At 46.4% G+C, this 11,235-nt stretch overlaps 1 protein-coding gene across 2 annotated transcripts in view; it reads right to left on the bottom strand.

Annotated features, from left to right (window-relative positions):
- The window catches only part of WDR64 (WD repeat domain 64), an 82,274-nt gene that overhangs the window by 52,454 nt on the left and 18,585 nt on the right, over positions 1-11,235 (bottom strand). For both annotated transcript variants that reach the window (XM_038761236.1, XM_038761235.1), the window contains exons 11-15: positions 8,801-8,927; positions 7,015-7,163; positions 4,719-4,842; positions 3,996-4,171; positions 979-1,161 (exon numbers count right to left, since the gene is read on the bottom strand). In XM_038761236.1, coding sequence (XP_038617164.1) covers positions 979-1,161; positions 3,996-4,171; positions 4,719-4,842; positions 7,015-7,163; positions 8,801-8,927 — 759 coding nt within the window. The remainder of the gene's footprint in view (positions 1-978; positions 1,162-3,995; positions 4,172-4,718; positions 4,843-7,014; positions 7,164-8,800; positions 8,928-11,235) is intronic.

The following is an 11,235-nucleotide window of genomic DNA, read 5'->3' as shown; positions in this document are numbered from 1 at the left end:
GTCCAACTTGATTATCTTGTATCTATCTCAGTGCTTACTACAGTGCCTGGCGCATAGTAAGTGCTTAACAAATACACTTTCCAAGCGCTTAGTACAGTGCTCGGCACACAGTAAACGCTCAGTAAATATGATTTAATGAATGAATGAATGAAAATACCACAATTATTATTCGTATTCTTATTAAGATTATTATTCACCCAGGGTTGGATTCTATAGACTCGACTTCCTCAGAGTTTGGCTGGAGTGTGGATTTGAATTCTTGGGAACAGCATTTGTGACTACAACTAATATTTAAGACCATGAATAGACTGTAAACTAGACTGTAAATTTGAATCTCTAGGTTTCCTGTGAGTAGGGAACATGCCTACCCACGCTGTTACACTGTACTCTTCCAAACGCTTAGTACAGTGCTCTGCACACAGTAAGCACTCAGTAACTACCACAGTTATTATCATTACTTAGTACAGTGCTTGGCAGGTAAAAATAATGATAATGATTATGATGGCATTTATTAAGCGCTTACTATGTGCAAAGCACTGTTCTAAGCGCTGGGGAGGTTACAAGGTGATCAGGTTGTCCCACCGGGGGCTCACAGTCTTAATCCCCATTTGACAGATGAGGTAACTGAGGCCCAGAGAAGTTAAGTGACCTGCCCAAAGTCACACAGCTGACAATTGGCAGAGCCGGGATTTGAACCCATGACCTCTGACTCCAAATCCCGTGCTCTTTCCACTGGGCTATGCTGCTTCCCTAAAAGTGTTTCATGAGTATTATTATCATCATTGTTATTCATGTAGTGACTCGCCCAAGATCACACAGCAGGGACACAGCTGAGACGGGATTAGAACCCAGGACCTCTGACTCTCAGCCCCGTCCTCTTTCCTCTAGACCACACTGCTTCTCCCAAAGGCAACCCCTGGCCTTCGGTGTTTTCCGAAGTCCTGCCTCCTAACTTCCTAAACCCAGAGGGTTCCTCACCTCCGGTTGGATGAGGTCAACGTATTCGTTTTCCGGCATCAGTTCGACGTCTGGGAAAGGCCCCATCCCTCCTTTGGGATTGGCCGTCATCATCAGGGGAATGACGGGATTCCCTTGGATCATAACCGGGATGGCGTCTGGCAGCTCCCAAGACACGATGAGGCAGGCGTCCTCTTCCTTCCCCTTTAATCGCGAGGTGCAGAGAGTTAAACAGAGGCTGCCAGTTTGCATTGTAGGAAAAGTTGTGCATTGTTGGGAGAGGACTTTGAGGCCCAGGACCAAACCTTCAGTCCTGGGCCATAGAGATTGGGTCAAAGGAGAGGGCTAGCCCCATAAAATAATAATAATTATGGTATTGTTAAGCACTTACTATGTGCCAGGCACTATACTGAGCGCTGGGGTAGATCTAAGCAGGGTGGTTCAGTGGAAAAGAACACAGGCTCTGGAGTCAGAGATCATGGGTCCAAATCCCAGCCCTGCCAATTGTCAGCTGTGTGACTTTGGTCAAGTCACTTCACTTCTCTGGGCCTCAGTTCCCTCATCTGGAAAATGGGAATTAAGACTGTGAGCGCCCCGTGGGACAACCTGATCACCTTGTAACCTCCCCAGTGCTTAGAACAGTGCTTTGCACATAGTAAGCGCTTAATAAATGCCATCATTATTATTATCCAAGGAAATCAGGTTGGGCACAGTTCCTGTCCCACGTAGGGCTCCTTCTCTCAATCTCCATTTTACAGCTGAGGTAACTGAAGCAGAGAGAAGTAAAGTGACTTGCCCAAGGTTCACACAGCAGGCAAAGCGGCGGAGCCGGGATTTGAACCCATGACGTCCTGACTCCCAGGCGCTCACTCTATCCACTACGCCGTGCTGCTCGCCAGCGGTCTGCACACAGCAAGCGCTCGAGAAATTCCGTCGATGGATATTTCCTGCTATAGCCTTGTTCTTTCTTCCCGTTGGTCCCCTGACTCATTGATTCATTCCTTCATATTTATTGAGCACTTACTGTGTACAAAGTAATAATAATAATAATAATTGGCATTTGTTAAGCGCTTACTATGTGCCAAGCACTGTTCTAAGCACTGGGGAGGATACAGGGTAATCAGGTTGACCCACATGGGGCTCAGTCTTAATGCCCATTTTACAGATGAGGTAACTGAACTGAAGTGAAGTGACTTGCCCAAGATCACACAGCAGACATGTGGCGGAGTCGGGATTCGAACCCATGACCTCGGACTCCAAAGCCCGTGCTCTTTCCACTGAGCCACGCTGCTTCCCAATAATAATAATAATAATGGCATTTACTAAGCACTTACTATGTGCAAAGCACTGTTCTAAGCGCTGGAATATTTGTTAAGCGCTTACTATGTGCGAAGCACTGTTCTAAGCCCTCGGAGGGATACAAGGTGATCAAGGTGTCCCACGTGGGGCTCACAGTCTTCACCCCCATTTTACAGATGAGGTAACTGAGGCCCAGAGAAGTGAAGTGGCTTGCCCAAGGTCACAGAGCTGACAAGTGGTGGAGCGGGGATTCGAACCCACGACCTATGACTCCCAAGCCCGCGCTCTTTCCACTGAGCCACGCTGCTTCCCAAAGTACTGTCCTAAGTTCTTGGGAGAGCACAACCTAACAAAATAACAGCCACAGCTTCTCTTTCCGCATTAGATCCAAAGCTCCCTGAGAGCAGGGAACGTAAGTCTGGGTGCTGCTGTACTCTCCCCAAGAGCTTAGCACAGTGTTTTGCACTCAATAGGTGCTCACTAAGTACCACTGATTGATTGGGTGAGAAGCAGCGTGGCTCAGTGGAAAGAGCCCGGGCTTTGGAGTCAGAGGTCATGGGTTCAAACCCTGGCTCCACCACTTGTCAGCTGTGTGACTTTGGGCAAGTCACTTCACTTCTCTGGGCCTCAGTTCCCTCATCTGTAAAATGGGGATGAACCCTGTGAGCCCCCTGTGGGACAACCTGATCACCTTGTAACCTTCCCAGCGCTTAGAACAGTGCTTTGCAGATAGTAAGCGCTTAACAAATGCCATCGTTATTATAGCATGGCCTCGTGGCAAGAGCAGGGGCTTGGGATTCAGAGAGTGTGGGTTCTAATCCCGGCTGTGCCACTTGTCTGCTGTGTGACCTTGGGCCAGTCACTTGGCTTCTCTGGGCCTCAGTTATCTCATCTGTAAAATGGGGATTAAGACTGTGAGCTCCATGTGGGATGGGGACCGTATCCAACCTGATTACCTTGTACCCCAGTGCTTAGAACAGTGCTTGGCACAGAGTAAGTGCTTAACAAATGCCACAATAATATTATTATTATGATCCCCCTAAGCCCATAGTTATTTTGGTAACATCTTTAGGAAGATTATTTCAGCTTCCTGGCCAGTAGTAGTAATAGTATTCATTCATTCATTCCTTCAATTGCATTTATTGAGCACTTACTGTGTGCAGAGCACTATCCTAGGCGCTTGGGAGAGTATGACATAACAGTAGACACATTTTACTTGTACATATCTATTCTATTTATTTTATTTTGTTAGTATGTTTGGTTTTGTTCTCTGTCTCCCCCTTTTAGACTGTGAGCCCACTGTTGGGTAGGGACTGTCTCTAGATGTTGCCAATTTGTACTTCCCAAGCGCTTAGTACAGTGCTCTGCACATAGTAAACGCTCAATAAATACGATTGATGATGATGATGATGATTCCCCACCCACAGTGAGCTTACAGTCTCACGAGTAGTAGCAATAGTATGTTGTGTAGTAGTGTTTGTTTAGAGCCTACTGTGTGCAGAGCCCTGTAATAAGCACTGGGAGAAATATACAGGAGGAGGATTAATTAGACACAGTTCCTTAACTGGTCTCTGGGGTTAAGACCCCTTTCCACCCACCCTTTCCCAGGGGGTTCATCTCATCTCTCCAGGAAGGAGAGACTCATATTAATCAGTTGTACTTATTAATCCCCTAACTGTGCGCAGAGCACTGAACTAAGCACTCGCCCTAGAGACTTCACGCAAGAGGACATTGGCCACCTGGATGACTTTGATCTTCCCACTATGCTCCAAGGCGAGGACTTGGTACTGATGTTTTTCTCGAGCCCTTAGGAAGATCAGATGGCGAAGCCAGTGTTCATCCTCTTTCCAGTCCTTTCCTTGGGGCAACACCTTAATTTCCTGCCCACTTCCAAAATCCCAGATCTTCAAGGTTCCTGAACAAGGGGAGAGAGAAGTCCACCAGGGAAAATGATTACAGGATACGCGAGCAGAGAGCTTTAATCGCTCTATTTAAGTCGGTCCAAACACTAAAAGGTGAGGGGAAGTGTTTTCCTGTTTTTTTTGTATTTTACGGTGTCTGTTTAGTGCTTACTATTGGACGGGCACTGTACTAAGCGCTGGGGTAGATACAAGTTAATCAGATTGGACACGGTCCCTGTCCCACATAGGGCTCACAGCCTTACTCCCCATTTGGCAGATGAGGTAACTCAGGTACAGAGAAGTGAAGTGACTCGCCCAAGGTCTCGCAGCAGACATGGGGAAAAAGCAGGATTAGAACCCAGGTCCTCTGACTCCCGGGCCTGGGCTCTTTCCACTAGGCCACGCTGCTTCCCTACTGCACCTGGAAGCGTTTGGTACTTCCCAAGCGCTTAGTACAGTGCTCTGCACACAGTAAGCGCTCAATAAATACGATTGATGATGATGATGGTAGAGTGATTGATTAACTGATTGATTGATGGATCGCCCCCTCCACGGTCTCACCGTTGCAGGCCCCGGTAGCCAGATGGAATCCGCTTTTGTCAATGGCAGCCGAGGTCACCTCAATATTGGCCCCGTGAGCGTCTAAAATCTGATATATTTGGTGGCCCGTCTCGAGTTCCCACACCTAATGGGAGATAATAAAGACAAATTTCTCCGTCAGTCAAAACGTGGTCAGACTGTGGGGACGGGGACTGTGTCCAACATGATGATCTCATATCGGCCTCAGTGCTTAGAAGAGAGCACGGCACGTAGGAAGCGCTTGACCAACAGAATGATAATAATCATTCCTCGCCTCAAGCTGGATGGGGGAAAGGTTTTTCCGTCTATCATTTAGCCTCGTATTAAGGTTGCAAAATGGTGCTTCTTTTTGACACCATCTGGAGAGACGCGTTCAGGCGATCACGGAGACGACTGGACTCTTCCGAGAGTGCCTCGTTGATAAAGGAGGTCAAGTCAAAACTAAAGGCGCGTTGTCCGATGATTTCCGCCTGACCGACCGAGTAGGGCAGAGCTTCACGACTGGCTGGTTAGTTCGGTTCCACCTGTTCTAGGTTAATTCATTCACTCAGTCGCATTTATTGAGCGCTTACTGTGCGCAGAGCACTGTGCGTGCCTCGGTGGAAAGAGCCCGGGCTTTGGAGTCAGAGGTCATGGATTCAAACCCTGGCTCCGCCAATTGTCAGCTGTGTGACTTTGGGCAAGCCACTTAACTTCTCTGTGCCTCAGTTACCTCATCTGTAAAGGGGGGATTAAGACTGTGAGCCCCCCGAGGGACAACCTGATCACCTTGTAACCTCCCCAACGCTTAGAACAGTGCTTTGCAAATAGTAAGCGCTTAATAAATGCCATTATTACTATTATTATTATTCTTACTAAGCTCTTGGAAAGTACAATGCGGCAATACAGAGAGACAATGCCTGTCCACACCCAGCCCAGAAATCTGTTCCTATATCCTAATCTTCTTGGTATATTTCTGTCCTTGTCTGCTACATTGTTTTCAATAAAGCCTCCTTCTTTTCATTGCCACATAAGAACTTGCTAAAATAATCTGACTTACAGCATATTATGCATTGATTGTTTCACTCTGACGGGTTCATCTCCTGGTTTTACTCCCCATTATCTTTCAAGATCTTAGTTACAGATCGGATTAAATCATCTCAAAAATATAACAAACCCCTGTAGATGGTTTGGAAGCTGAGAGATAAGGTACCTCATCTCCTCAGATTTTTTTTTACAGAATTTGTTGGGCGCTTACTATGAGCAGGCACTGTACTAATTGCTGGGGTTGATACAATTTAATCAAGTTGGACGCACTCCGTGTCCCACATGGGGCTCATGTCCCAAACCAAGCTCTCAATAAACCCCATTTTACAGATGAAGTAACTGAGACACAGAGAAGTGAAAAGTCTTGCCCTAGGTCACACAGCAGACAAGTGGCCAAGGTGGGATTCGAACCCAGATAAAGATCAGACCTGAGTTCCGATCCCGGCTCCTTTGCTTGTCTGCTGTGTGACCTTGGGCTAGTCGCTTCCCTTCTCTGTGCCTCAGTTACCTCATCTGTAAAATGGGGTTTATTGTGTGATACAGGGACCGTGTCCAATTTGATCGTTTGAGCACAGTGCTTTGGCACACGGAAAATAGTTTAAAAAGATAGTTATTATTATTGTTCTCATTATTATTATGACTAGGGGGAAGAAAGGAATTCTAAGATCAGTTCTCTGTTTTTGATTTACACTCCTGAGCCTTCTAGGGTGAAAGATAAAATAATTACACTGGCCCAGGGTTTTTTTTTTTTTTTTAAATAGCTCAATAGTTTTCTGGTACAACCGCTTAATCTAATGCTCTGTCCACAGTGAGATCTCAATAAATACCAATAATAATAATGATAGCATTTATTAAGCGCTTACTATGTGCAAAGCACTGTTCTAAGCACTGGGGTAGATGCAAGGTAATTAGTTTGTTCCACGTAGGGCTCACAGCTTTAATCCTCATTCTACAGATGAGGTAACTGAGGCCCAGAGAAGTTAGGTGACTTGCCCAAGGTCACACAGCTGGCAATTGGCAGAACGGGATTTGAACCCATGACCTCTAACTCCAAAGCCTGCGTTCTTCCCACTGAGCCACGCTGCGATGGATGGATTATAGACTAGCTTTTCCCACAGGAATTAAAAGGTCAAAAATAATTCCAAACCCCCAAGATCACATCGAAAATCAGCCTCATTCTCGCTTAATTCCTCGATAACGTGTGTGGGGACACGCTGACCATTTCATTCACAAGGGGGTCATTTCTACTTACCTTGATGATCGAGTCGGAGCAGATAGTGAGCACTTGGTGAAAAGCCTGGTTATAAATCATGACATTGATGTCTCTGTCATGAGTATGTGGCACTTGTTTGGTGTCCTGGATCATACGAGTTAAAGGATACATATCAATGACACACGATCCTATTAAGAAGGAAGAAAAAAACAACCAAAAAACACCACCAAGGTTTGAGTTTAAGGTTAGTAGCCGTGGAGTTTCAGCTGGGCTAGATAGCAAACTATCAGAAAAGAATGAGTGGAAAGGCATTAGTTAAATCTAAATGGGTCAGAGCAGGAGAAAGATGTAGGGGAGGTAGAGGGTTAATCTGCTGTCCACTAAAGACAGCTCTGGTTATCACTTCAGACGTGGAGGTAGTAATAATAATAATAATAATAATAATAATAATGATGGTATTTATGCCAGGCACTATAATAATAATTATGGCATTCGTTAAGCTCTTACTACGTGCCAGACACTGTTCTAAGCGCTGGGATAGATACAAGGTAATCAGGTTTTCCCACGTGGGGCTCACAGTCTTCATCTCCATTTTACAGATGGGGGAACTGAGGCACGGAGAAGTGAAGCAACTTGCCCAAAGTCACACGGTTGACAAGTGGCAGAGGGAGGATTAGAACCCATGACCTCTGATTCCCAAGCCCGGGCTCTTTCCACTAAGCTACGCTGCTTCTTTTAGAAATAATAGTGATAGTAGTAATAGTGAGAGTAGTAGAAGAATAGTAGTAGTAGTAGTTATACTGTATTTCCTTGCATAATTGCACACTGACGTGAATAATTCTAGACTGTAATAAGAATAATAATAATAATAATGATGGCATTTATTAAGCGCTTACTATATGCAAGGCACTGTTCTAAGTGCTGGGAAGGTTACAAGGTGATCACATTGTCCCACGGAGGGCTCACAGTCTTCATCCCCATTTTACAGATGAGGTAACTGAGGCACAGAGAAGTGAAGTGACTTGCCCAAAGTCCCACAGCTGACAATTGGCAGAGCCGGGATTTGAACCCATGACCTCTGACTCCAAAGCCCGGGCTCTTTCCACTGAGCCACGCTGCTCGTCCAACTCGTCAAAGTCGGAGCGAAGAAGATGAGTACGATGAGAAAGGAACACGCCATTGCGGGAGAAGACAAGAATGATGGCTATTTGGGGGAATGGATCCGTGAGGCGGAGGAGGTCAGAAATTGGGAAGCAGTGTGGCCTAGTGGAAAGAGCACGGGCCCGGGAGTTGGAGGAACCGAGTTCTGATCTCGGCTCCTCCGCTGTGTGACTTGGGCGAGTCACTTCACTTCTCTGTGCCTCAGTTAAATGGGTATTAAGATTCCCCGCCAGCGCTTAGAACAGTGCTTTGCACATAGTAAGCGCTTAACAAATGCCAACATTATTATTATTATCCTAAGTGCTGGAGAGGCAGCATGGCCCAGCAGTTAGAGCCTGGAGTCAGAAGGACCTGGGTTCTAATCCCGGCTCCACCACTTGTCTGCTGTGTGACCTTGGGCAAGTCACCTCACGTCTCCGGACCTCAGTTACCTCATCCGTAAAATGTGGATGAAGAATGCGAGCCCCACGTGGGAGCTCGCTGTGGGCAGGGCACGGGTCTGTTTATTGTCGTATCGTACTTTTCCGGCGCTTAGTACAGTGCTCTGCACATAGTGAGCGCTCAATAAATGCAACTGATTGATTAAAGACCCAATCCTTGCCTTCAAGGAGCTTACAGTCCTAGTGGAAGGGCGGGTGGCAACACAGCTGTTGTTAGGCCTTACCTGTAACAAGCATGCCGTGATTCACGTCAAATATCATCGCGTAGATCTGCATGTCTCCCGGTCCGCCCTGGCTGTCATGGAAAACCTGTAGCAGCGTAAGTGTCTGGATATCCCACACTCGAAACACCTGGAGAACAATGAACAGTTCAGCACTTGACTCTGCTGGAGGTGACACTATTTTTGGAGTCCAGAACATCGCCTCGTCAAAGTCGGAGTGAAGAAGATGAGTACGATGAGAAAGGAACACGCCATTGCGGGAGAAGACAAGAATGATGGCTATTTGGGGGAATGGATCCGTGAGGCGGGAGGAGATCAGAAATTGGGAAGCAGCGTGACCTAGTCTGGATATCCCACACTCGAAACACCTGGAGAACAATGAATAGTTCAGCACTTGGCTCTGCTGGAGGTGACACTATTTCTGGAGTCCGGAACATCGCCTCGTCAAAGTTGGAGCGAAGAAGATGAGTACGATGAGAAAGGAACACGCCGTTGTGGGAGAAGACAAGAATGATGGCTATTTGGGGGAATGGATCCGCGAGGCGGGAGGAGATCAGAAATTGGGAAGCAGTGTGGCCTAGTCTGGGTATCCCACACTCGAAACACCTGGAGAACAATGAATAGTTCAGCACTTGGCTCTGCTGGAGGTGACACTATTTCTGGAGTCCGGAACATCGCCTCGTCAAAGTCGGAGCGAAGAAGATGAGTACGATGAGAAAGGAACACGCCGTTGCGGGAGAAGACAAGAATGATGGCTATTTGGGGGAACGGATCCGTGAGGCGGGAGGAGGTCAGAAATTGGGAAGCAGTGTGGCCTAGTGGAAAGAGCACGGGCCCGGGAGTTGGAGGAACCGAGATCTGATCCCGGCTCCTCCGCTGTGTGACTTGGGCGAGTCGCTTCACTTCTCTGTGCCTCAGTTAAATGGGGATTAAGATTGTGAGCCTCATGTGGGACATAGACTGTGTCTGAATGGTTCCCTTTATTGTTATAATGGCATTTATTAAGCACTTACTATGTGCAAAGCACTGTTCTAAGCGCTGGGGAGGTTACAAGGTGATCAGGTTGTCACAAGGGAGGCTCACAGTCTTCATCCCCATTTTACAGATGAGGGAACTGAGGCCCAGAGAAGTGAAGTGACTTGCCCAAAGTCACACAGCTGACAAGTGGTGGAGCGGGGATTTGAACCCATGACCTCTGACTCCAAAGCCCGGGCTCTTTCCACTGAGCCACGCTGCTTCCCTTTATTCACCATCCCGTCACCCAGCCCCACAACACTTATGTACCTATTTGTAATATATTTATTTGTTTGATTTATTCCCCTCTAGGCTGTAAGCTTAACGTGGGCTGGAAATGTGTCTATTATATTGTCGTGTTGTGCTCTCCCAAGGGCTTAGTATAGTACCCTGCACAAGGTAAGCACTCAGTAAATACGCTTGATTGATTGACTGATTGAAGGATTTTATCATGAGACTTATGAATGAGAATGAATGATGAATTGTTATCATAATTATTATATAATCATAATCATTATGAATTATGAATTACTTCATTATGAATGAGAAGCAGCGTGGCTCAGTGGAAAGAGCCAGGGCTTTGGAGTCAGAGGTCATGGGTTCAAACCCCGGCTCCGCCAACTGTCGGCTGTGTGACTTTGGGCAAGTCACTTTACTTCTCTGTGCCTCAGTTCCCTCATCTGTAAAATGGGGATTTAAACTGTGAGCCCCCCGTGGGACAACCTGATCACCTTGTAACTTCCCCAGCGCTTAAAACAATGCTTTGCACATAGCAAGCACTTAACAAATACCATTATTATTATTATTATCATTATTATTATTATTATCTTCTATCTACCCCAAGCTCTCAGTACAGAACCAAGGGCCAACTGTAGGCACTTAACAAATACCCCGCTTATCAGCCATGGCTACCCTTTCTAAAATTTGGTTATTATTATTGTTGTTGGATTTATAAAATGCTTCCTCTGCGATAAGCACTGCTCTAAGCGCTGGGACTCATTCGAGATAATCAGATCGGACACAGTCCCTGTCCACAGAGTCCAAGAGGGAGGGACAACATTTCATTCATTCATTCAATCGTATTTATTGAGCGCTTACTGTGTGCAGAGCACTGTACTAAGCACTTGGGAAGTATAAGTTGGCAACATATAGAGACGGTCCCTACCCAACAGTGGGCTCACAGTCTAGAAGGGGGAGACGGAACAAAACAAAACATATTAACAAAATAAAATAAATAGAATAAATATGTACAAATAAAATAAATAAATAGAATAATAAATACATACAAACATATATACATATATACAGGTGCTGTGGGGAGGGGAAGGAGGTAAGGCGGGGGGATAGGGAAGGGGAGGAGGGGGAGAGAAAGGAGGGGGCTCAGTCTGGGAAGGCCTCCTGGAGGAGGTATCTCAGATGTCTCA

Source organism: Tachyglossus aculeatus, chromosome 19 (genome assembly GCF_015852505.1).
Source record: "Tachyglossus aculeatus isolate mTacAcu1 chromosome 19, mTacAcu1.pri, whole genome shotgun sequence".
In the NCBI taxonomy this organism is placed as follows: Eukaryota; Metazoa; Chordata; class Mammalia; order Monotremata; family Tachyglossidae; genus Tachyglossus; species Tachyglossus aculeatus.
This window is presented reverse-complemented; position numbering and strand designations above follow the sequence as displayed.